The sequence below is a fragment of the Schistocerca americana genome, chromosome 6 (genome assembly GCF_021461395.2).
Source record: "Schistocerca americana isolate TAMUIC-IGC-003095 chromosome 6, iqSchAmer2.1, whole genome shotgun sequence".
In the NCBI taxonomy this organism is placed as follows: Eukaryota; Metazoa; Arthropoda; class Insecta; order Orthoptera; family Acrididae; genus Schistocerca; species Schistocerca americana.
In genome coordinates this window covers 340,434,351-340,461,683 of record NC_060124.1, presented here as the reverse complement: position 1 = coordinate 340,461,683, position 27,333 = coordinate 340,434,351, and the positions used below count along the sequence as shown (strand labels likewise).

General features: G+C 40.4%; 1 protein-coding gene across 1 annotated transcript in view; it reads right to left on the bottom strand.

Moving 5' to 3' along the window:
* Window positions 1-27,333, bottom strand: part of LOC124619663 (putative inorganic phosphate cotransporter) — a 183,590-nt gene that overhangs the window by 40,316 nt on the left and 115,941 nt on the right. The window contains exons 2-4 of the mRNA XM_047146194.1: window positions 6,547-6,779; window positions 3,504-3,746; window positions 143-230 (exon numbers count right to left, since the gene is read on the bottom strand). Of these exons, the coding sequence (XP_047002150.1) occupies window positions 143-230; window positions 3,504-3,746; window positions 6,547-6,779 (564 nt within the window). The remainder of the gene's footprint in view (window positions 1-142; window positions 231-3,503; window positions 3,747-6,546; window positions 6,780-27,333) is intronic.

Here is a 27,333-nt window from a genome sequence, read left to right as displayed (position 1 = left end):
TGCAAATTCCACAGATTGAGTCTAACGAGCTGACTTTTGACATAGTACAGCTTTTTGACAAGAATTAAAGAAAGTACTCTTTATATTTCTCTTTGGTTTGAGTGTCATATCTTATCTATTATTAGAAAAAGCTGTCACATACCAGAAAAGACAAATGATCCCAAAGTTCCTCTTTCACTTGCTGGGATCCAATGCGCTAACAAGGCATTGATTGCAGGAAATGTTGGTCCCTAAAACAAATATGGCGTAATTATATAGTTCTTTGGCAGCTTACTGTCTACCTATAATGTAGCACATAACTCTTGCATAGTATGCATTCTTTAAAATTTCCTAATTCACAGCAGTTATCCTTCAAAGATCTCACATGGAGCAAAACAGATTTTACATTGCACAGGAAGTACTGCAGCAAACAGGTTATAATACATGGAGTGTTTAGGCCCACTAACAAGCTTTGCAGAACAACATTCCATGCAAAAAGCATAATATTTTGTTGTCTTTTTCACTCCTCTAACTCATCATTTACGAATTAACATACAGGCATTGTTCAATGTATGCAATATTCCATAGCCAGCCCATTGTTAGTAATTGCTCTGCTGTGGAGCCTTCTGTGTGTGGTACCAGTTGCTGTTTACATTTATGTTCTAAATCCAGTGTGAATTATGAAATGGTTGAATTAACTGATATGAAAATGTGCTGTGAGGTGAGTGTTAATGAATGGTATCTTTGTCATGACTACACACAACAGTTTTCTAACAGGGTACATCCATATCACTCTATTAATGCCTTCAAGAAACAGGAAATCTGACACCAGATAGTTCTTGAAACTTTTAAAGCAGGCTTCCACATGATGGTAGATGTTACTCTTCAAGCATCTGCCAGTTTGGATTTTTCAGCATTTCTATGGTGTTGCACTTCTCTACTCAGACTTGTCTATTGGTCACATTGGGCGTGGGTTCCACCCATTTAAGCAGTATTCCAGGACTGATTGCCCAAGTCCTTTATACGCTGACTGTATCCTACAGTGAACCAAAATCTGCCACCCACTTTACTTACAACTGAGTCCATGATCACTGCACTTCATATACCCACAAGTGTTTGCGTCTAATGATGCACATTTCAGTAAATATGAGCTACTCTCAGATGGCGTCTACTTTATTTTTATTTCATTTTAACAGTCAGAACAGTCACATTTGGTACTGTGTGACTGGTGTTAGTTAGCTATATGTTTATGGCCACAATAAGTTATTAAACATTATTAATTCAATTTATTTATTGGTTATATGTGTAGGCCTACATCACTAGGCATTTCAGACTTTCATCCTTTATCTGGTGCCTTATTTGCATAATCTAAGACATCTTTAGTCTATACAATAAAATTAAAAAATGCTATCCTAACTTAACATCTTGTAGCAGTCTCTTTACTCTTGTTGATGTCTGTTCTAATTTAGAAGCAGCTGGATATATTCCACTGCTGCACAGATCATACATGTTTAAGAAACCAGCTATTTCATCCGAAAATTCTATGTAGATTCTGTAAGAGATTTCATCAGATCATGAAGCCATGTTCAGTTTTAATGTTTTCAGCTGTTTCTTAATGTATCTAATGCTAATATCTACATCATTCATTTTTACAGAGGTGCAGCATTAAATTGGGAGAGTTCTTCAGGATCTCCTTTTGTAAGCAGTATTTCAAAACAGAATTCAATTTGCTTTTCTATCTTCAGTTTCAATTCCTTTGACATCAACTTTGGTGCCACTAACACCCTTAATATACATCCAGAATTTCTTTGCAGTTTGTGAGAGATCTTTTGATAAAATTCTATTGTGACATTCACTACAGAATCTATGCTTTGACAGCCAGACATACTTCTTTTAGAATCTTTCTGCCTACAGCCATATTCTTTGTTTTACACCAACTGTGTGGTAGTTGTTGTTTCTTTTGAAGTTTATTTAGAAAGACTGTAAGCCATGGAGAGTTGCTCCCGTCATGACCTGTTATACCAGGTACATGTGTGTCCAACATTTGTTCAACTATTATTCAAAAGTCAAGCCACAGTTTCTCTACATTGAACAAATGGCCCATCGTGTCTATTTTTGTAATGAATGACTTACAAAGTATCTGTTATAAACAGTTTTCAGAAAAAGGATTTAGTACTGTTTTATGTGGTGTCTTCTCATGTCTATAACTTATAAAACTATAATTAAGCCAATCTGTCGTTGGATGATTAATGTTTCCATCAATGATGATGGGCGCACATATGTATTACCTAGTGGACGTTGTCTCTGAAGCTTGCAGGTACATTTGGAGTTGAGTTTGGTGGTCAATGGAAGGATCTGATTTAAGGATTATGCCCACCCATGATACTGAGTCTTATCCAAAAGCAATCTCACATGCAGCTTCAACTTCTATTTCAGCAGATTTGAGTTTCTTGCCTACTACAATAAGTACAACACTTCCATATCCCATTATTCATACTTCTAATATATGTTTAGATTTATTCCAAAAATCTCATTGCTGTCAATTTTATGCTTTAGTCAGGTTTCTGTGCCTAGTCTTAAGCGAGCAGTTCAATGTCTGGCATTTGTGGCAAATGCTTTAATGGTCCCACCTGTTTTTCACTTCTTTCGATCATACATTAATACACCAGTTTCTTCTACAGTGTTAATAATTGCATATGACTCAATGGCCTGGTGAAAGTCTTTTGACTGGTGGCTGCTTTTGCAACTTGCACGTCTCTTACCCACACCAGTTATCCAACTGGGGAAGAGCTCAAATATAATGAGTTATCTGGAACAGAATGGTTACTCAATGTTAACCAGCATGAACTCTGTTGACATTTGTCTTGCAAATCCCAGCTTGCATTTTTCTGATATGACATCCAGTACGCATTTTGATGTGGGTGAGGTTGTATGTGAATATGTGTACTTTTTGGCAAAGGAAGAGCCAGGACTCAATAGGTAGTTAATACAGTTGTCTGTTACATGCACCTATGCACCACACATCACTTGGCTAATGTGGGAAGAGGCTTTTCCTTTCCTTTATGTAAGAGATAAGTATGGGTTACTAGGAGAAATAATAGTAGATTTTACAACAGAATGGCTATGCACAGGCCATGGAAAGAAAACATAAATAAAAAATGCTGCAATATTCAATAGCAGAAGTTTCTTGATTGGAAGAAAGCAAATGCAATTAGCATGAGAGAAAAAAGTGTACAATTAATCTAAGAAAATAAAAGTTACTCACTACCTGTGATTAAGGATGTTGTAGTATGCAACAAATCAGACTAAAGTAACAGTTTTTAAGTTTACAGGCACTGTGTGAAGAGAGACACAATGCAAAAGAATGGATCCTAAGGCAAAAATTATTACCGCACAAAAAAGTTGATATGTTACAGGTAATATTGGGTACCGCTGTTGAGATTTACTATGTGTTAGAAATATTTTCATGTCAAACAGTATGCACTAACAGTTAAAAAATCTTTCATGAGAAATATTTTGCTGACCTCTCCTAATCCTTCAGCAGCTCTGACAATGATGAGCCATGTGGCTCCACCATATCTGGCTGCTAAAGGAGTAAGCAGTGTGAACGCAGCAGTGCACAAGATGCCAAGTCCAAGTGAGTACTTGCCACCAAATTTCTCTGCCAGCATTCCTCCAGGCAGATGGGTAAGAATGTAACCCCAGAAGAAAGAACTCAATATAAGGCCTTGTGTTTCTTCATCCCAATCAAATTCAGCTAATGTACCCTGTAAAACAAGACAAATAACAATTCTATTTATTATAATATCAATGTTAATTAAGTTCAGTATTTTTCTACAAATTCTAAATTTGAATTTACATTCACTATAAAAAAAGACACATCAGAGAAGAACAAGTAATTTTTCTTTGGGAGTTTCTTATGTTCCTATTTATTTATTTATCGCCCATTCATTCATTCACAAAACATCTTACACTGATACATTGTAATTCTCTGAAAATAAATACCTCAAATATATATTTACACACAGAATACACAAATACGCTTTATTTATTTTAAGGCTATGAAGCAAGGTTGGTCAGAGCTTTTTGATGACGGCCACACAAATGCAGCCAAGTTTATCTGTGTGTAATTCATACCAATCTTTTGAGTTCATCTCTGTTTGCACACAGTTCATGTTTACATGCTACAAAGTGCAAGTATTTTTTTTCCTGGGATGTACACTACTGCTGGCCTCGCTTATCTTCAGGAGGCAAAATGTTTGGTACTGCTGACAGCCACATACAAAAGTGATGACACTGTTCTAGCTTTCAGAACTGTTAGTTCCTTCCTTGGGAGGAGAGAAGGATAGTTAGGTTGGGGAGGCCACTGAGAGGGACCCACCTGAAGTGAGGCTGAGGGTAGTCAAAGATCAATGGCATACATTGAAGATATGCTTACACTCTTCCTGATGTGAATGAAAAATACAATGTATTTATTTATATAACAAAGTCCTCACTTTACATGAAAACTGTTCTCCCCAAAAGTAATTCATATTATATAAGAGGCTGCCAAAAAATATATAGATTGCTCAAGGAATAAAGATAACTCATACACAAAAAGGAAAATATCTATATGTCAGGAACAGCTCTTACATTGATACTGTACCTCATTACAATGCGTTTTAATGATATTGAAGAAAGCAATCCTGACATCAAACCAAATGCAATATGAGAAGAGGATAGCGACATCAGAGAGCAAAACAAAGACAATACAGAATGTGGTGAAGAAGAGCAATAAGAGATAGGAAGAGGAGTTCACTTTCAGAGTTAATAATAAAGTAACATATGTATGTAGTGTAGCAAAACTCTATGAAAAGCACTTTACATAAAGGGCTGTAAGTTCAGTAAATGTTGCCCTGGAACACCTCGGATTATCACTTACCATTAAATCTTTATAGGAGGCATACGATCCTAAGTACACCTGTGAAAGTAGTGCCCATCATGGAATCTTTAAAATTTACAAGTTGTAACTACTATGACAAAATACTGTTTTATTTTAGGGCCTAATATATTTCAAAGCAGCATGGTTGACTCCTGAATCTATCCTAAAAAGTTGTCATATCTTCAAAATAGCACATTATCTGCCTACGAAATGAATGAGGGCAGAAATGCAAGGGCAATCCAGAAAACAGATTATGTTTCAGTATAAAAAAAGTGTAAGAAATAATAATGTTTTATTTATTTGAAAGTGACTACTTTTCAACATAGCCTCAACACAAACATAGATGCTTATCATAGTCGTGAACAAGCTTTGAAATCCCACTGTCACAAAATTTTGCCACCTGAGACTTCAACCAGTTAGTCATGCCCCTCCGCCCTCTCCTTCTCCACAGTTCCATGTCATCATCAAACTTCTGTGTTGCAAACCAGGTATTCATCATTGGAAACAGATGGTAGTCACCTGGTGCAAGATCTGGACTGTACAGTGGATGAGGAAACACCTCCCACTTGAAAGCAATGAGTACTTCTCAACTGTGATTTGTTGTGTGTGGTCAACTGTTGTCCTGCAAGAACAAAATGCTTTGGCTCAACTTTCCTCTGTTCTTATTCTGAATTGCTCATTTTAAGTTTTCCAAAGTTTGACAATACTTCGCAGTATTTATTACTGTACCATGCTCAAGCACACTTTTTCTGTAAAAAAAAAAAAAAAAAAAAAAAAAAAAAAAAAAAAAAAAAAAAAAAAAAGTTGTTTGCAAGTGTTTTCTTCTCTTTGGGTGGGAATTTGTGTGCCCCACTCCATAGCTTACAATTTGGTCTCAATTCACATGTTTGACGCAAGTCTTGTCTCTAGTTATGATTCAAACAAGTAATGAGTCACCATCTTTTTCTTACAAATCAAGAAATATCAATGATGTAGTGATAAGTTGGTTTCAGTCAAGGCTTTTGGTACCCATGTTGCACAAAATTTGTGATAATCTAGCTCCTGTGCAACAATTTGATGAAGAAAACATTGTGAAATTTGTTAAAAACTAACAAGAGCTCCACCATTATATAGCAGAGGTTTTTTTGAGTCTTCTCAGTTACTTTTGTGACCAGTTCATCAGTCACAATGCTTGATTGTCCACCTCACTCTTCATTGTCAATTTTAGTTCAACCACTTTTAAGACTAATGGACCACTGGCGCCCTCTACTTTCAATGATTATGTTGTTGCTGAACACTTCACACAGTCACTGATAAAATTCAATTGGTCTGTGGTTTTTTGCCTACAAAAACATTATTACTGATTGCACTTCACAACTCATGGGATTCTCTATTGCAGCACACACTTAAAACTTTTATTGTGAAATAAAGGGAAATGAGATGAACCTCATGGCCACACAACTAGGTGTCGACTGAATAGACAAATGCTTAGACAACAGTATGGCTGCTCTAGGCCCAACCATTATTGCTGCAGTCAAAAATGTAATCTACTTTCTGAATAGTCATTATATGGTCTTTTGCATTAGTTTTTATGGCAAATTATCACTAGTTCAATATTTCCAATAACTGACCTTCAAATCGGTCTCACAATCACAGAGCGCACTTACCATTCTTTTTGGTTCATGTGTTGGATAATCTCCAGGACATCGAAGGTCATCCGGATCTTGACCACTGATGTCAGTGGCATTACTGTGTGTGATATTACTGTTGTAACTTTTTGGTGTTTGATGTGGAAGCACCATCTCTGTTATGGCAACAGAAAGACATATGCGCATTGTATAGGCATTGGCTACGGCCAGGAAGCTCATCACTGCAAGCACATATCGCTGTCTCACACAACCTGTAACAAAAGTTTTTGCATCAGTTTTCTGACAAATGGGGGTTACATCTGATCATGTTTTGCATTCAAAATAAACAAGCCTACTTCAACAAAGAAGAGGCAACCTGCAAGGGAAGAGGTTTGCATAACACTTTTAGGAACTAAATTATGATACTGTGACTATATTTACTGTAAAAGCTTGAGTGGCAATGTGATATTAGAGTCTCAAAACTGAAAATATCAGTTTTTAAGTGATGCACATTTTGATATTGAGATTTTTAATGATTTTTCCCTTCATTCCTCTCTAAACAAGACATTCTAGAATAAGTATAGATGTATTCAATTCTTCAAAAATATTTTTAACCAAAGTCTGGTCTCTCTTGTGGATGCTAGACCAATATAATAGCCTCAAACTGAATAAAGCACAAGGATAAGCTGAATATTGTGATCAAAATAATATGTCTTTTTGGACGGGTGCATTAAACAATTTAGCTAAGAGAAAAACAAAAGTTATCCCACTCTCTTCTGCTCATAACTAACCAATGATTGCATTGTTCATGACTGATTCCATGTACATCTTCCACAAAAGCAAAAGAGAGAGAAAGAGAGGGGGGAGAGAGAAATTACAGGAAAATGGAAGGGAGTTCAGCAATAAAATGACTGCAGCGCATTTAGCACTGATACATTTTGGTGTTTGATATCTATCACTTTGCCACACTGATCTTTGGTACTGTAACAAATTGTCTGCTTGGGAAGTTGGACAGTTCACACATTACATTGTCTTGTAAAGTATTTTTTCACACTGAAACATGGTGTATGATAGTATAAGTCTTAATAACAGGAGGCTTTTAGCCACATTAAAATCTATTGATGTGTTTTCAGAATACATATTATTAAATAAGAAAGCACTTTGTGACAATAAGAATCAAAATCAAACTTCCATCGAAGAAAAAACATACATGTAGAACTTTAACATGAAAAAGAGCATAGAACCCAACGTAAAGCAGGAATAGGAAAAACAAGCAACCCCTTGGGAAGAACTCCATAGAAAGATCACATAAAAAGCACAAGAATTAAAACTATGGAATAAGAACACTAAACACCCATGGTGGGACTCAGAATGCGAAAATGCACTAGAAAAATGCAAACAAGCTTCCCAAGAATACAGCAGTGAAAAACCCTCTAAAGCATATACTGTTTTAACAAGTACAAAAAACAGGGTGTAAAACATATGCACACCAAGTGCAAGTAATTGAAGAAGCAACTGTGCACTATGGAGGAAAACTTCTGCAACCACAACATAAGAGAATTCTAAGGGCCTCCTCAAGGAAGGTCCGCAGGTACACACCTCATAACTCATGCTTCAGAAAACAAAACAAAAACTCACACTAACTAATCAGGAGAATTGTCAGAAACTTGTCAGTTATTTCAGTCAACATAGGGCTGAACTGCATTTACCAAGAATCACTTTCACCAACATGGGAAGAGATCTACAAATTTATAATTAGAAAAACAACAGGACATTCAGTGAAGATGGCATCATTGCAGAACTACTAAGAACATCAGGTCAAAGTATCTAGAGGAACTTACACAAATAATCACAACCATCTGGCAAACAGAAAAACTTCCTAGTGACTAGAAATCAGCACTTATCCATCCACTGCACAAAAAATGAGATGAATGTGAAGAACTACAGAGGAATCTCCTTGCTACAAGTGATCTACAAACTTTTTCAGTACGCTTACCCTGGAGGAAATGAGAACAGTGAGAACACAAAATTATTGAATATATTCTGCCCCAGTCATTCTGCAAATAAAAAATCTACAATATGAAAACAATTCTAGAATACAAGGCCATCAGCACTGCTCCAGTCTTCTGAACCTTCATAGATTTCAAGAAAGCTCGATTCTGTTGGTTGACAATTCTTGCTCTACATCTTAAAAGAACAGAGACTTAACCCATAAACACTACCATTAATCGAACAGAAAATGACTGCCATGACACCAAACGTTATATTCAGGGGTGAAATCTCTGATCCCTTTGTAATAAAAACTGGTGTAAGTGACAGACTATCCACACCATTGTCCAATTTAGTCCTGGAGAAAGTAATGAGGGATTGAGAAAAAGAGCTGTAAATCCAAGGACACTGGAAACCAACATGACTAGGATGACCCTGAGACAACATAGATATCTCAAACCTAGCTTTTGCAGATGACCTGGCAATACTCACAGATAAAGTAGCAACAGCAACCAAACAAACTGAAATTTTAAAAGTTAGCCTGCAAATTTATTTCCAGAAGTCTGAATTTTTCTGCTCAATACTAAACATACAAAAATTAGACACAAAATATGTCAAGATAAACAGAGTTACACATTTCAAATATATAGGTGAAATCCACTAACCTACAGGAAGAGAAGTCTCAGCCAAGACACAGGACATACAAAACAAGAAATGCATGTCCATTGACACAAAGCTTAAACAGTACAACACAGTAATCAAATATGAAATACGATATGCAAGTGAGACACTAATACTTCATATAAAAGTGACACGGAAAGCATACTGATAAAGAATGCAAAATCATGAGAAAAATTCTTGGCCCCAAGCTAACAGAAGGGGGATGCAGATTACACTTTAGGAAAACCGTAGAGAAGAAGTCAGTCAAGTAGCAGACATCAAGAAAAGAATGTTAAAGTTCTACAGGCACATCCCCAGACTATCACCAACAAGACTCAGTAGCAGAATACTGGCACACGTACAAGAGGTCAAGTCAAGAGTACCGTGGATCATACAAGTCAAACTTGGCCTAGAAAAAGCACAAATTGATCCAATAGAAAGTGAAGACAGAAACATATGCTGAGACAAAATACACAAGTGAGTCTGAGAATGAAGTCCCAAAGAAATCATGCACAAAGTGAACTGAAGACAGAAAGAGACTCCATGAAAAATAAAATGAGAGAATCATGCAAGATCAAAAATAATGCTCAAATGAGACAGATTGCTTTGCATTAGGTCTCAACACCACCTCCAACGGACTGTGCTTAGTGAAGTGCTATGGTGTTCAAAACAATTTTAAGACTGATGACAAATGTACTGAGATATTTTGGATACTCGAAGCAACACTGTACCCTATCCTTGAATTAAGATTTGCATGCTTATAATTCTAGTAACAGGAGTGATTATCATATTACAAGCAAAAGACTGAAACTAACAAGTAATGATCCTAAAGAAGAAAGGTGTATTTCTTACAGTAAGCTTCCACAAGATATAAGGAGTATAAAAGCATTATCAGCAATTACCAAAGGAGCCCAGAACTGAGCCTTGGGCACTCCACATGTGACAGTACCCCATTCTGAAGTAATGGGACTTCATTTTGACTCTCCACTACCACTTTTTGTTTCCTGTTTGACAGGTACGAGTCAAGCCATTTCCCTGATGATTACTTATACCGTGATGTGCAGCTTTTTGTAAAAGAATCTGGTGACTGACACAGTCAAACGCTTTTGTGTGGGTCACAAAAAATCCCAAACATCTTTAGTTTTTGTTGATAGGTTAAAAGACTTTGCCAGCAAATGCAAATATTGCATCTTCTGTTGACAAACATTTCTGAAATCCAAACTGACTTTCACTGAGGATATTTTGATCCTTGAGATGCTTAACTATCCTGGCATGCATTAGTTTCTCTAAAACCTTTGAAAAACTTGTCAGTAGTGATACTGGCCGATAGCAGCGTCTGTCTCAGCTCCTTTCTTATACAGCAGTTTTACAACTGCATACTGAAGCCTCTCAGGAACTATTCCTTGCTTAAGTGATGCATCAAGAATGTGGCAAGGGACTTTACTTACATGGCTGCAGTAGCATTTTAATAATTTGTTAGAAATATTGCCTATCCTGGTAGAGTTTTTACTTTTCAGAGATTTAATAACTCTTTCAATTTCTTGAACAGCGACTGTTGTTAGCTTCATGTGTTGTACTGAGCTAGGTACTCTGGATTAGATTAGATTGGATTAGTACTTGTTCCATAGATCATGAATACGACACTTTGTAATGGTGTGGAACATGTCAGGTTAATAAAAGGTGTCTATACAAGATATTACATTACACAAAATATTACGTGACACTTAATATTTTTAATTTTTGTTGTGGGGGTTGGGGAAATTACTCACTTACTATATCCAAAAATTCATCTAATGAGTAGAAGGAGTTGCCATTAAGAAATTCTTTTAATTTCCTTTTAAATGCTACATGGCTATCTTTCAGACTTTTGTTGCTGTTAGGTAAGTGACCAAAGACTTTTGTGGCAGCATAATTTACCCCCTTCTGAGCCAAAGTTAGATTTAACCTCGAGTAGTGAAGATCATCCTTTCTCCTAGTGTTGTAGCCATGTACACTGCTATTACTTTTGAATTCATTTGGATTGTTAATAGCAAATTTCATAAGTGAATATATATATTGTGAGGCTACAGTGAAGATCTCTAGCTCTTTAAATAAGTGTCTGCAGCATTATCTTGGATGAGCTCCAGCAATTATTCTGATTGCACACTTTTGTGCAATGAACACTCTTTTACTCAATGATGAGTTACCCCAGAATATGATGCCATACAAAAGCAGAGAATGAAAATAGGGTGGTAAGCTAATCTACTGAGACGTATATCGCCAAAATTTGCAATGACCCTAATAGCATAAGTAGCTGAACTCAAACGTTTCAGCAGATCCTCAGTGTGTTTTTTCCAGTTCAACCCCTCATCAATGCCTACACCTCGAAATTTTGAATATTCTACCTTAGCTACCGATTTCTGGTTGAAGTCTATATTTATTAATGGTGTCATTTGATTTACTGTGTGGAATTGTATATACTGTGTTTTGTCAAAGTTTAATGAGAGCCCATTTGCAGAGAACCACTTAATGACTTTCTGAAAAACATCATTTACAATTTCAACAGTTAATTCTTGTCTGTTGGGTGTGATAGCTATACTTGTATCATCGTCAAAAAGTACCAGCTTTGCATCTTCGTGAATATAGAATGGCAAGTCATTAATATACATGAAGAACAGCAGAGGACCGAAGACCGAACCTTGTGGCACCCCATTCTTGATTGTTCCCCAGTTCGAGAAATCACCAATTTTTTGCATATTATGTGAACTGCTTATTTCAACTTTCTGCACGCTTACCGTTAGGTATGATTTAAACCATTTGAGCACTGTCTCATACATATCACAGTAGTTGAGCTTATCTAGAAGTATTCCATGATTTACACATATCAAAAGCCTTTGATAGATCACAAAAAATCCCAACAGATGACTTCTGGTTACTCAGAGCATTTAATATTTCATTAGTGAAAGTATATATAGCATTTTCCGTTGAAAAACCCTTCTGGAAACCAAACTGACATTTTGTTAAAACTTTATTTTTACAAAGGTGTGAAGCTACTCTACAATACATTACTTTTTCAAGAATGTTGGATAAGGCAGTCAGAAGAGGGATTGGACGGTAGTTGTTGACATCAGACGTATCCCCTTCTTTATGCAGTGGTTTAACAATGGCATACTTCAGTCTATCTGGGAAAATACCCTGCTTCAGTGAGCTATTACCTATGTGGCTAAGAATCCCACTTATTTCTTGGGAACAAGCTTTTATTATCCTGCTGGAAATGCCATCAATTCCATGAGAGCTTTTATTCTTGAGAGAGCTTATTATTTTCCTAATTTCAGAAGGAGAGGTGGATGGAATTTCAATTGTATCAAATGGTGTGGGTAAGGCCTCTTCCATTAACTGCCTTGCTTCTTCTAATGAACATGTAGATCCTATTTTCTCTAGAACATTCAAAAGATTGATGGTTTGGTTCATGGAGCCTTGTAAACCTTACCTTTTTTTTCGTTTTTCACTCTGCACTTCTACAGTTAACCCTCCATCAGGCGCGCCTACTATTGTCACATGAGCAAGCGTGCGTTGTAAAATTTACAACATGGTTATTTGTCAGTAAAAACAAATCTGACTTAAGAAAATATTATATTTATTGAACAAAGCATATTTACTATCTTCAACATATTTACTATCTTCAACATTTATAACAAAAGATTTTACTCTTCTAGTTCTTTAAATAACAATTTAGCCAGTTTTTCTGACATATGTTCAGTTTCATAACACCTTTTGCAGACAATTTGTTTGCGAATTAATTCTGGCAATGTCCAGAATAATGAAAAAGTAGGCAATGAGCATGTCCTTGTAGTTCTTTGAAATGGTGTATCAGGCACACATTTTAGCTACAACGTCAACACCACCTTTCGTCATGTTGTACTCAATTATGATTTCAGATTTGTGTGTTTCTTCATCCACTGTCGCCATGTCATGCACAACAGACAAAAGTACGATAGCACAGTTTTTACAAGGAACATATGAAACTAAGGTCTTATCCTACTGAAACCTAGACATTGCACTTCCAATTTTTTTGTTATGTTTGGGAGAAATTCTGGAAGAATTTCACGTCTGTTCTTCCTCATTGTACCAATGCAAGTTATAGTCTTCTGCAGCAAATATTCAGAAAGGAGGTAGCCTGTGTACCAGTTGTCAGTTGTAAGATTCCTGTCAGAATTTTCTATAGGCACCACATATCTTTTCATTATGCCCTCAGGAGCATTAGAAACCCGATACTGTCCAAACCGCATACAACATAGAAAAAGTAGAAATCTGTTGTAACTCATTGGAGTCCTAAGCAGTAGCATTCCTGTTCCACCTGCTGCCCAGAGTTCCAGTACATTAGCATGATGGCATTCTCCTCTTCCTCTTCTTCAAAAAAATTCCGAAGACAGCCATTATTTCGTCACTTTATTACCGCACCTCTTTTGCGCGAGAATTGATGTGTGTCTCGGTCACTTACTTTCAATAAAGCACTAACTTAATCAGTTATACCATAAACTTTCTCTTCGGATCTGGTGGAATTTCTACAATGTTTTTTTCAGTTGGTTTTGATGTTTTAACACACTCGCTTTTACATCAACTTTGTCTTTTCAATAAAGAACACTCGTAGACCTACATCTGCTGTCTCTTTGGGATCATCACTATCCTCACCTTCAACTTCAGATTCACTGCCATGGTCCTATTCAGTGTTTTCATCACTCAAATCTACTTTACATTCCTCTAAGTCTGAAAAGTTTGCGAATTTCTTTGCCTGATACACCCTTTGAATTGGGACAAAACATCAAAGAAATGAAATGAATAAATATATTCCGATGTCGGTGTAACCAAAGTAACGTTTACTGTGCATCTGTGAAAACTAAAAAAAAATACAAAAACAAAAACGAGTAGGTATAATTAAGTTTTAGTTCAGTTACCTCTGGACATTGCCTGCTGGAACAAAGCCTTCCACTGTCACACCAGCAGGCGCGCGTTGTACTTTTTACACCAATCGACACGTCGTTGGTTGCAATTCAGAATTCAAACTGAGAAGGCTGACCAAATGAACGGAAGTCACTTTAACATTGTCGAGAAAACATCAGCAATGGAATACATGGTAAAAATGGCGCAACAGCTCAAGGTTAAGGCATCGATTAGCCATAAAAACTGCTGATGATGTACTTTTTACAAAAGCGGCCTGCTCGAGGGTTAAACAGTGTAAAAATTCAGCATATGAAAGCCGGGGGAGGGGGGGGGGAGGAGGTCCACTCAAAATAGAAAAAATTAGCACATGGTCTGTGAGACAGAAAACCTTGGGGCCCTTCGCCCTAAACAGCCCAATAACGCAAAGCCCTGCGAATTCTTGACGTTTTAAGCCATGATGTCACGTAAAATGATATAAGAACAAACAAACAAAATTAGAAACAGCTGTAAAATGTTCAACCTTATGAGATAACAGGGCGATAGGGTGACCAAACGTCCCGGAAAACCAAGATTGTCCCGGTTTTCATCCCTGTGTTCCGGTGTCCCTAAAATTTGTTTCGGGACGCTCGTAAGTCCCGGAATTAAGTTTTTAAATACAATTCGTGAAACTTTCTCAAAATTTTGGGTTTTCGCTATATTAAAGGAAATACAACACAAGAAATTAATATATTTTAGCTTATTTGTCTAAAATCTCCATTGTTCCATACTAGTAATCGCAGTATCAGTAGTGATACACTCAGGCAATAATTTACTTTGAGCGGTACTTTGGCCAACAAGTAGTAAGTTGTATTATTGTAACAGAGCTATGAAACCGTCCGATTGTCGCGCCACTTACACATTCATTGTCAGAACAGTGTAGTAGTTGATGCTTTGTCAGACAAACTGCAACAGTTTTTTCTCATATTATTGGTATTATTGCTGCAGTACTGTGAAACGCAATGCCGAAACGTGCCTGCAAGTTCAGTGACTGTTATTCCAAGGAATTTAATTTCATTAAGAAAGTTAGTTTTGATTACGAAGCAGAGTGTTCCGTATGTAACTGTTTTATTAGTATAAGTCATGGTGGACGTTCCGACATAGTTGATGACATCATGTCAAAGAAACACATTAACAGATACAGTGCACCGAGCTGCAGTAAAACTCTACAAAATTATTTTGTGAAACATCAGTCAAGTGAAGAGACGAAAGTTCGAGCAGCCGAGCTTACACTAGTGATTGTACTAATAAGCTTAACAGCATTATATTTGATGATTCTTCCATTGCAAAAAAGTTTAGTTCTGCAAGAACTAAAGTATCAGCCTTAGTGAAAGGAGTTATTGCTCCCCAGAGTGTAAAGGAAAGCCTTGAATACATCAAAAAGTCTTCCTTATACGGGATATCCACTGATGCCAGCAATCATAAGGCCACTAAAATATTTCCGTTTGTTGTTCGGTTTTTCGATATTAATCAGGGAATTTAGACCAAACTTTTGAAGGTGAGTTCCCTACCTAATGAAACATCTGACGAAATTTCAAGATTTTGTATGAATACTATCGAAATGTTTGATCTTGAGAAAAATAAATGTGTGGCATTTTGTGGAGACAACACCAACACAAACTTTGGTGGTTTAAAAAGACAAGGCAAATGCAACGTACTTACCAAATTAAAGGCAACATTGCATGAAAACATTGAAGGCATAGGGTGCCCTGCACATGTTTTACACAATATCGTGCAGATATCTGCTGACAGTTTAAACTGTGATGTTGAAACTATCGCCATGAAGGTATACTCACACTTTGACATATACACTGTTAGAACAGAGAGGCTTAAGGAGTTCTGTGATTATGTGGGAACTGAATACATGAATGTAACGTGTCACTCGAAAACTCGCTGGTTACCACTGTTTCCAGCAGTTGAAAGAGTAATCCACCTGTTTGAACCGTTAAAAGATTTTTTCCTAAACGAAGACAAAGCCCACAAAATATTGGTTCAGTTTTTCAGTAACCCTTTAAGTGAAGCCTACTTATGGTTCATTCACAGTCAGCTTAGCACTTTGCAGCATGGGATAAAGGAAATTGAGGGAAGCACGAAAAGTGTAATTGAGGTAAATGATGTTTTGAAAAATACTCTGGAAACTGTTACTAAGAGAAGAGAACTGCAGTTCATTTCTTTTAATGTTAAATCTGTCCTTGAAAGAGCAGAAGTATCAGAAGCAGCGGAAAGGAATTTTAGAGAAGAAGTTAACAAGTTTTATGACACTTGTGTAGAATATCTCAGCAAGTGGAGCGCCTCATATTTACCCTCATCGCCGGTGTTTGATTGGATGTTACTGAAGAGCGTGCCAAAATGGGAAAGTGTTGAAGAGACAGTTTCTTATTTGAAGAGTAAAGAGATTGAAATCGATGATTCCATTCTCTTTTATGAGTTCGGCGTACTGACAAATTTTGTTGAAGAAAGTCTTCACAAGTGGAATGATGAAAAAAAAACACCATTGTAATGTCATGAGAAGTGGGTGAGTTTTTTTAAAAGCTGTGACTGTCTTGAGCATTACTCTGAGTTGGTAATAATTGCAAGGTATTTATTTGCAATCCCAGCCCATAATGCCAATGTGGAAAGAATATTTTCGTTCACGAATATTCAGTGGACTGATGAAAGAAACAGAATGGAGATGGACTCTCTTGAAGCTCCTGCAGATCCTGTACAACTACAAAATGGATTGTGCCGAGTTTTATCACTGTGTCTCAAAGAACAAAGACATGATCAAGAAAAGAAGGCTGGAGGCAGTGAAAAATACCCTTTTCTCCAAGGACAGTCAATTCCATCGACAAGTGCTCAGTAATATTAAAGCTCATGTTAATATTAATTGATTAAAAGTTGAATGGCTGTAAAATTTTGTAAAATCGTAATACATTTCTTTTTTACTGTATACGTTTATTAAATGTCATTAATTATACAGATAATCTAGATTATATCAATATTTTGTATCCTTTTATTAGTTATAATAATCGGGTTAACAAAGTGTATCAACAAAACATTAATATTTAAAACTAAGAAACCTGGGTACATGTGGAATGTATCCTGGTTTTCACCGAAAATAATTTGGTCAATAACTTTATTTCTGTTCCACTTTTGGGGAACGTATCATACAACATAAGGAGACTTCTATAGAAGCAATACGGTTACAGAGTTGCCTTTTCCGTAAATAATAGCTTAAAGCAAAGAGTGATTCATATTATTGGGGCACGAGAAGAACTTGGCACAAAATGCGGAGTTTACAAAATTACTTGAAACGACTGACCCAGCTATTACGTTGGACAGACAGGTAGACCAATTAAAGTAAGATATAAAGAACACATGCTAGGTAAAAATGGGGAAAACATGTACAACTCCACGTTTGTTGAACATCTATTGCTCTTACAGCATACGAGACGTAAACTGGATGACGTAGAATGGCTACACGAAGTGAGTAATGGTTACAAACTGGACCTGTTCGAGGAATTAGAAATTTTCAAACATCTATCTCAGAAAGATGGAGTTATTCCTAACGAACAGGTGCAGCTTATAAATAAAATTTTTTTGGATAGTTTCAAACCCCTTCTTGCTCTAACGTAATATAGTTTGGCTCACTAGAAGTTAGTTTTCTTGTCTGCTGATGCTGGTGAGATGCTTCTTTCCTGTCTTGTTGGGATTTTACGGATTTTTGATGGTTATTGTTCGCGGTTCTCGATGTGTATGTGTGGTTTAAATGACTCCTTTTCATTCATGACGACAGATGGTTTCGATTTACTACAACATTTTGTTCGTTTTCGCTAGTATGTATCCTAGTCTTTAATTTGCGCGAGATTCTCGCGCTTAACACTAGTGCCCTCTCTCGTTAGATGTCTTCTTTAGAGCAAGCTTCAGCTGCTTCACACTAGGACACAGGCAAATTGGTATTCATATTTTCTATTGTATGCAGGTGTTTTAAATGGTTCTGATATGTTTTATTTATTAAGACAGAGGGTTTGAATTAGCACCACCTTCAAAATTTTGACGCGCATGAGTATGTATCCCTGGGTTTTAATGTGCGCGAGTGTCTCGCGCATACTGCAAGTGCCCTCTCTCGGTGAAATTGTCTGCCCTAGTGCTTCCACACCCTCTTCACGCTAGTTCACAGGCTAAGTACTGACAATATGTCGTGTTCGCAGCGACCATCTCTTCATAATTATGCTATAGAGATGGAGGTGATATTTTAACTACTGACGACGCCTGTGGCGCGATTGTTTTATGCATCTCCAATGCAATGCAGGATGTGATTTTAGTAAGTGACTAAAATTTTTGTGCTTCTAAAACTTTGGTAATTTTCATGGTTACTTAAAGCTCTGGCGCTGGATCAAGCTTTATGCATCTCATAATGTCAACTTATACACAAACCGATAAGAAATACAAATTTATACAGCAGTTACGACAAGCGACATTAACAATCGCCCTTCATTTGAATTCAACAATGAACCAAACACTACGATAGCAATATTACTGCTGGTTTGTAGTTGAAACCATTCATTAAAACAGCATATTCCCCTTATCACACCATCGAGGTCCAACAATGCGGTAACGAAGTTGCAACAAGAACTCCCATTAGTGATCAAGAGCGGCACCGGCCGCTGTGACCGAGCGGTTCTAGGCGCTCTAGGCGCTTCAGTCCGGATCTGCGCTGCTGCCTCGGTCGCAGGTTCGAATCCTGCCTCGTGGATGGATGTGTGTGATGTCCTCAGGTTGTATGTCGTATGTTAACTGGGGACCTAGAAACGACGGAGAGGCTCCGTCCCCGCCGCAGCCGCAGTGGTCCATAACCCCATGACGACTACTGCAGTCCACTTCACCCCTCCGCCGTCCCACACCGAATCCAGGGTTATTGTGCGGTTCGAACCCCGGAGCCCCCCCCCCCCCCTCCTTCACCCACGCCCTTCGCCCCCCCCCCCTCCCCCCGGGGGGAACGTCTCACACCAGACGAGTGTAAACCCTATGTTTGCGTTGCATGGTAGAGTAACGGTGGTGCACACGTACGTGAAGAATTTGTTTCCGCAGCAATCGCCGACTTAGTGTAGCTGAAGCGAAATAAGGGGAACCAGCCCGCATTCGCCGAGGCAGATGGAAAACCGGCTAAAAACCTTCCATAGACTGGCCGGCTCGCCGGACCTCTACATAAGTCCGCCGGGCGGATTTGTGCCGGGGACCAGGCGCTCCTTCCCGCTCCGGAAAGCCGTGCGTTAGACCGCCGTCCTTACGTTAGTTAGGTTTAAGTAGTTCTAAGTCTGTGCGACTGATGACCTCAGATGTTGAGTCCTATAGTGCTTAGAGCCATTTGAACCACTTGATTTGTAGGCGGCAACTGCGTGAACCAAGCGTCCTGTTGGCATATAACCTACGGACGTCTGTTCTGCAGACGTTTCCTTATGACGATACTTGGACGAGATGACTGTAGCAACAGCGTGCGTTTACAGTCGCGGGCTAAGAGAAAAACTTCTTGTTCTTCTTCTTCTTGTCGGAAGATAAGGAACGCTAGGGATAGGAAAATCCACGTACCTCTCCCAGTTAATTCTTAAATTGTCTTTCTTTCTAGTTTTTATTATCAGTTTTTGCAGTCCTTGTGTGTCTGCGCCGATGGCTTCGTGACGCCTTCGGTGTGAACTTAGATACAAGCACAAAATGCATGGAAACACTAGTATACGATTCTGTTGACGTACGCAACGTTTATTGCATCTAGTGATTATTGGGTTTCACATTTTTTGATTCTATTGATTTGACATTTTATCATTCTATGGATTCGATAATTTTCTGTTAAGTCGTCCACACATATACTTTCTGCAGAGATTCCTCCTGTGCGTGTAAAATACACAGGAAAACTATCTGAATAAGAAGCCTGGCATCCTGACGTCGCAGCGGACGGCATTGTTGAACAGCCAAGGACGTCGCCGTGCTGGGCCACGGTTTGCGGTTAACACGAGGACGCGTGGCAACTGCAAGGGCGCATGCTGCAGCCGTGAACGACAGAGAACAATGTGACAGCGGCCTCGCGCCGACCGACACCCAGCTACGTAAACAATCAAGCGCCAGGAAGAGCACGTGGCCTACCGTGGTCCAGTCTCAATTGCTTTTTAAGCAGATCAGACACTTGTCTCTTAAGGAGCGGTTCAATAACGACACTCGTACGACGAACCACTTTTACAACAACAGGTTTGTGATTTTAGCAGTCATAATTTATAGAATTAACTACAATTCAAGTCAATAGCTTCTCTGAGTTAAGCACTTTCGCAGAAATTATTAGTGAAACGTGAAATACAGAGGAGGTAAGATACGACAAGTTATAAAAAAAAAAAGGGTCGTCTGCATCTCCAAAAAAATTGTTCAAATGGCTCTGAGCACTATGGGACTTAACATCTGAGGTCATCAGTCCCCTAGAACTTAGAACTACTTAAACCTAACTAACCTAAGGACATCACACACATCCATGCCCGAGGCAGTATTCGAACCTGCGACCGTAGCAGTCGTGCGGCTCCAGACCAAAGCGTCTAGAACCGCTCGGCCACACCAGTCGGCTTGCATCGCCGAAAAGACGCACATGGGGACGCAGTATGTGTCATAATAACATGTTCAAAGCCGCGCGGGATTAGCCGAGCGGTCTAGGGCGCTGCACTCATGGACTAAATGGTTCAAATGGCTCTGAGCACAATGGGACTTAACTGCTGTGGCCATCAGTCCCCTAGAACTTGGAACTACTTAAACCTAACTAACCTAAGGACATCACACACATCCATGCCCGAGGCAGGATTCGAACCTACGACCGTAACGGTCGCGCGGTTCCGGACTGTAACGCCTAGAACCGGACGGCCAGTCATGGGCTGTGCGGCTGGTCCCGGCGGAGGTTCGAGTCCTCCCTCGGGCATGGGTGTGTGTGTTTGTCCTTAGGATAATTTAGGTTAAGTAGTGTGTAAGCTTAGGGACTGATGACCTTAGCAGTTAAGTCCCACAAGATTTCACATACATTTGAATTTTGAATTATTTTTTTTTAACATGTTCTAAAATTGGTTGGTTGGCTCATTCGGGGGAGGGAACCACACAGTGAAGTCATCGGTCCCATCAGATTAGGGAAGGATGGGGAAGGAAGTCGGCCGTGCCCTTTCAAAGGAACCATCCTGGCATTTGCCTAAAGCGATTTAGGGAGATCAGGGAAAACCTAAATCAGGATGGCCGGACACGAGTTAAAACTCTCGTCCTCCCGAACGCGAGTCCAGTGTGCTAGCTACTGCGCCACCTTTCTCGGTGTTCAAAGATTTGAGGTCGGTATGTCTATGTAACATTATGCATTTCCACAACATAACACCTAGACCACCAAAACGATAATGCATGGCAATGCTGGGCGTAACCTCATGTGGCGAGAGGTAAATCACCCAAGACGATTGCCGAATTTGATCGTCTTGTTGGTGCAAGTGTTGTGGGGAGGCATAATTTTGTGTTGGCTCACTAGAATCCGAATCTCTGAACACGAAACACTCACCAGTCAACGCTATTGTGACACTGTACTTCCTCCTGTGCGTGGTTTCAGGGCTGCAGTCACACATTACTTCATTTTTATGGATGACAATGAGCGACCGCATCGAGCAGTGCACTTGTAGAAACACTTGGAACGATGGCGAATAGGCTGACTTGCCCGTTCCCCCGACATCGATCTATCAGAGATCACTGGAACAGCGGAAACTTCCACGGGAATGGAAGAAGACCCATGTCAGAGCAATCTATGAAAAGGGTAGAAAATCGGATGCACATAATTATTGGCCAATTTCACTGACATCGATTTGTTGTAGAATCATGGAACGTATTTTGTGTTCAGACCTTTCCGCCGGCCGGGTGACCGTGCGGTTCTAGGCGCTCCAGTTTGGAAACGCGTGACCGCTACGGTCGCAGGTTCGAATCCTGCCTCGGGCATGGATGTGTGTGATGTCCTTTGGTTAGTTAGGTTTAAGTAGTTCTAAGTTCTAGGGGACTGATGACCTCAGAAGTTAAGTCCCATAGTGCTCAGAGCCATTTTTTGATAATGACCTTTCTAGACTCTGAGAAGCGCATCTGCTGAAACCAGCACGGTTTTAGAAAACAGCGGTCATGCGAGACACAGCTGGCCCTCTTTTTACATGATATACAACAGGCTCTAGATACCAGCTCCCAGGTTGATGCCGTACTTCTCGACTTTAGACAGGCGTTCGACTCAGTTCCGCACTGTCGCTCCAAAAAGTGCGCGCTTACGGTCTATCCGATGTCATATGCGGTTGGATAGGAAGTTTTCAGACAGAAACAAGAGTAACTTCAGGAATGCCCCAGGGCAGCGTAATAGGTCCGCTGTCTCTTACGATTTATATAAACGATTTGGGTGATGGTATTGATAGCGGCATTAGACTGTGTTCTAGCAGTAGTGAACACCAAAAGATCCTGAGGAAGATTTCAGCAGACGGGTCGAAACGTCGAACATTTTAGAAGAAACATGACGCGGCCTAATAACCCAGAAGATTTTAACTTCAGTGACAACGGCCACGAAAGCCTGCAGACTTACATTAGACTGTTTGTTTAATAAATGCGTGATGTAATGACTGACAGTTATCTCTCAATATTAGTAAGTGTAACCTACTGCGTATAACAAGGCGAAAATCCCCATTAATGTACGATTACAAAATAAATGCCCAGTCTTTGGCAGCGGTAACATCCGTTAAGAATGTGGGTATGGCTATTCGAAATGATCTCAAATGGAATGATCAGATTACACAATTACGGGCAAGGCGAACTCTAGATCGGTAGAATCCTGAAGCGATGCAGCCCTTCAACAAAGGAAATTGCTTACGATACGTTAGTTCGTCCAGTCTTAGAGTAGCCTACTGTTCGTCTGTTTGGGACCCTTACCGGTTGAGTCTGATTGAGAAGGTCCAAAGAAGAGCGGCAAGATTCGTGACTGGTACATTTAGCCATCGCGAGAGCGTTACAAATCTCATGGAAAGTTTGAAGTGGGACACACTTGCAGATAAACGACGCCCTAAACGGAACGGGCTGCTCACTAAATCCCGAAATCCGATCTTTGCCGAGGATGTAGAGCATATATTATTGCCACCAACTTTCAAATCGCGCATTGATCACCATTCAAAGATGAGGGAATTAGAGTTCGTATTGAGGCGTTCAGACAGTCAATTTTCCTCGCGCGATCCGCGAGTGGAACAGAGTGGGGTGTGGGGGGGAAGGGGGGGGGTGGATATGACGTTGGCACGAATTGTGCCCTCCGCCACACTTCGCTTGGTGGCTAGCGGAGTATATAAGTAGATGTAGATGCAGAACTCCTCTCCAACCTTTAGTCAGCATGGGAGCACGTTGCACATAATGGCTGCCGTTGGTGGTAAGAACCATGTCCCGCTTTTTTTTAAGGTTCAGCGGACCGTCATGAATCGCTGTGACTTCAGAGTAATTATTGTCTCTGAATAAAAGTGTCATTTCTGTTCGCCTCACGACGTACTTCAATCAGTTACCTTCTATGCTACGCTGTAACAGTTCTTTCTATGCATGGTCCAGGTTCCATCGAACTATGTTACTTTCGTCTTTGAGTTCTGTACACCATTCTAAACCGTATCATGAAGATAATGTGTTTTTAGTTCTTTTGGTCACTTTTCTATGGCCCATGACGAGTACCAGAGCTACTATTTTCAAATTAAGATGAATCACTTCTGACCTTTATACAAGTTTTAAAATACCTAAGCCAATGAAATAATATGCAGTAATTATGTTTTTTTGTACAGTACAGTTTTTAGATCTAAGACAGAAACGTAAAAATTTACTATTCAGACACTTTATTCTGTGATCAGCCCATACTATTTTGCTCGGATTGACTTTTAAGCTTAAATTATTAACACCTCCAAGGGATCGTAGACCCTAGTATGTAATATAAATTTCAAGCGTTCCTGAGAAAACGGAGTCTTAAAAGCTGGAAAGACAGACGGAAAACAAAGTGATCCAATAAGCGTTACGTCTTTTTTTTTTATTTATTTATTTATTTTTTTTTTTTAACAGACTGAGGTACTGGATCCTAAAAATGAATCATCGCAGACCGAGGAAATAATAGCTGCTTCAAAACAATCACAAGAGAAAGGTGAAATGAGAAAGAAACGTTGTACAGTGCCTAAGACCATGGAAATGAGCGTTTGGCATCATTGGCTGGGAGGCCCCTTGTGGGGCAGATCCGCAGCGAAGGTAGGGGAAGGGGTGTAATTGCAAAGGGCCTATGTTTATCATTCACGAGATCCGAGCATTACTAGTGGTTTTGAGATACCTGCCTAACTTTTAATACTTTTTTATTGTGGAGGAGGTAGGAGTACACATACGAATAGAATAGTAATTTTCGTACGGGCAGAGAAATCCAGTAATTACAGAGTAGAGTAGGCTGTTCTCAACGGAACTGCCCACTCTCTTCCGAGAAGAGTTGCGCGCTTGCTGAATGGTAATGCTTAAGACGCGATTACAGGCATCGCTCGACCTTGAATTGTTCTAATGACTCCAAGAAATTACTGTACTTACCGAAAATTAGAGGCAATGGTACACACAATTACTGGAACCGGTTCCAACTGAGCTGCTGCAGAAGACTTTAGGACGCCTTGTCCCAGTCGAGGCTTTGGTTTAATGTCTGTCTTCGATGTTGTCTCTCGACGTATTCGAGGAACCTAATGCTACACTCCTGGAAATGGTAAAAAGAACACATTGACACCGGTGTGTCAGACCCACCATACTTGCTCCGGACACTGCGAGAGGGCTGTACAAGCAATGATCACACGCACGGCACAGTGGACACACCAGCAACCGCGGTGTTGGCCGTCGAATGGCGCTAGCTGCGCAGCATTTGTGCACCGCCGCCGTCAGTGTCAGCCAGTTTGCCGTGGCATACGGAGCTCCATCGCAGTCTTTAACACTGGTAGCATGCCGCGACAGCGTGGACGTGAACCGTATGTGCAGTTGACGGACTTTGAGCGAGGGCGTATAGTGGGCATGCGGGAGGCTGGGTGGACGTACCGCCGAATTGCTCAACACGTGGGGCGTGAGGTCTCCACAGTACATCGATGTTGTCGCCAGTGGTCGGCGGAAGGTGCACGTGCCCGTCGACCTGGGACCGGACCGCAGCGACGCACGGATGCACGCCAAGACCGTAGGATCCTACGCAGTGCCGTAGGGGACCGCACCGCCACTTCCTAGCAAATTAGGGACACTGTTGCTCCTGGGGTATCGGCGAGGACCATTCGCAACCGTCTCCATGAAGCTGGGCTACGGTCCCGCACACCGTTAGGCCGTCTTCCGCTCACGCCCCAACATCGTGCAGCCTGCCTCCAGTGGTGTCGCGACAGGCGTGAATGGAGGGACGAATGGAGACGTGTCGTCTTCAGCGATGAGAGTCGCTTCTGCCTTGGTGCCAATGATGGTCGTATGCGTGTTTGGCGCCGTGCAGGTGAGCGCCACAATCAGGACTGCATACGACCGAGGCGCACAGGGCCAACACCCGGCATCATGGTGTGGGGAGCGATCTCCTACACTGGCCGTACACCACTGGTGATCGTCGAGGGGACACTGAATAGTGCACGGTACATCCAAACCGTCATCGAACCCATCGTTCTACCATTCCTAGACCGGCAAGGGAACTTGCTGTTCCAACAGGACAATGCACGTCCGCATGTATCCCGTGCCACCCAACGTGCTCTAGAAGGTGTAAGTCAACTACCCTGGCCAGCAAGATCTCCGGATCTGTCCCCCATTGAGCATGTTTGGGACTGGATGAAGCGTCGTCTCACGCGGTCTGCACGTCCAGCACGAACGGTGGTCCAACTGAGGCGCCAGGTGGAAATGGCATGGCAAGCCGTTCCACAGGACTACATCCAGCATCTCTACGATCGTCTCCATGGGAGAATAGCAGCCTGCATTGCTGCGAAAGGTGGATATACACTGTACTAGTGCCGACATTGTGCATGCTCTGTTGCCTGTGTCTATGTGCCTGTGGTTCTGTCAGTGTGATCATGTGATGTATCTGACCCCAGGAATGTGTCAATAAAGTTTCCCCTTCCTGGGACAATGAATTCACGGTGTTCTTATTTCAATTTCCAGGAGTGTATGATTTGGCAGAATGCTAAGAAGTTTATGACTTACACGGTCCTTTCTCGATAATTCGAAGTTAACGGGACCAAACAAACAGTCCGAATAACTGAGAGTTCATTTTAACTAAAATTCGACTGATCGATGCGGAATCGGAATTCCGATGGACTTGGGCAATTCTAGAAGGACAGTTCGACACCCCACACTTCCAGAATTGCGACAGAGTGGCTCGAGGAACACTTTTCTTAGTTTGAACACTTCCGCTGGCCAGGAAACTCCCCATAAATGAACATTATTGAACATATCTGGGGTACCTTGCAACTTGCTGTTCAGAAGAGATCTCCACCCGTTCGTACTCTTACGGATTTATGGACAGCCCTGCAGGACTGACGGTGTCATTTCCCTGCAGCACTACTTCAGACATTAGTCGAGTCCATGCCACGTCGGCCGGCCGGAGTGGCCGTGCTGTTCTAGGCGCTACAGTCTGGAGCCGAGCGACCGCTACGGTCGCAGCTTCGAATCCTGCCTCGGGAATGGATGTGTGTGATGTCCTTAGGTTAGTTAGGTTTAATTAGTTCTAAGTTCTGGCCGACTGATGACCTCAGAAGTTAAGTCGCATAGTGCTCAGAGTCATTTGAACCATGCCACGTCGTGTTACAGCACTTCTGTGTGCTCGCTGGGGCCCTACTCGGTAGTAGGCAGATGTACCAGTTTCTTTGGCACTTTCACAAACCTCACGCTTCGGCATTTCAACAGATGGTGAAACCGAACCAGCAGCAATTAGAGCGTAGGGAATTTTACTGGAGGAACAATGCTCAATGAGCTTCACTATTTCCTTTTTAAAATCCAGATTCAGACTTGTACACTCCTGGAAATTGAAATAAGAACACCGTGAATTCATTGTCCCAGGAAGGGGAAACTTTATTGACACATTCCTGGGGTCAGATACATCACATGATCACACTGACAGAACCACAGGCACATAGACACAGGCAACAGAGCATGCACAATGTCGGCACTAGTACAGTGTATATCCACCTTTCGCAGCAATGCAGGCTGCTATTCTCCCATGGAGAC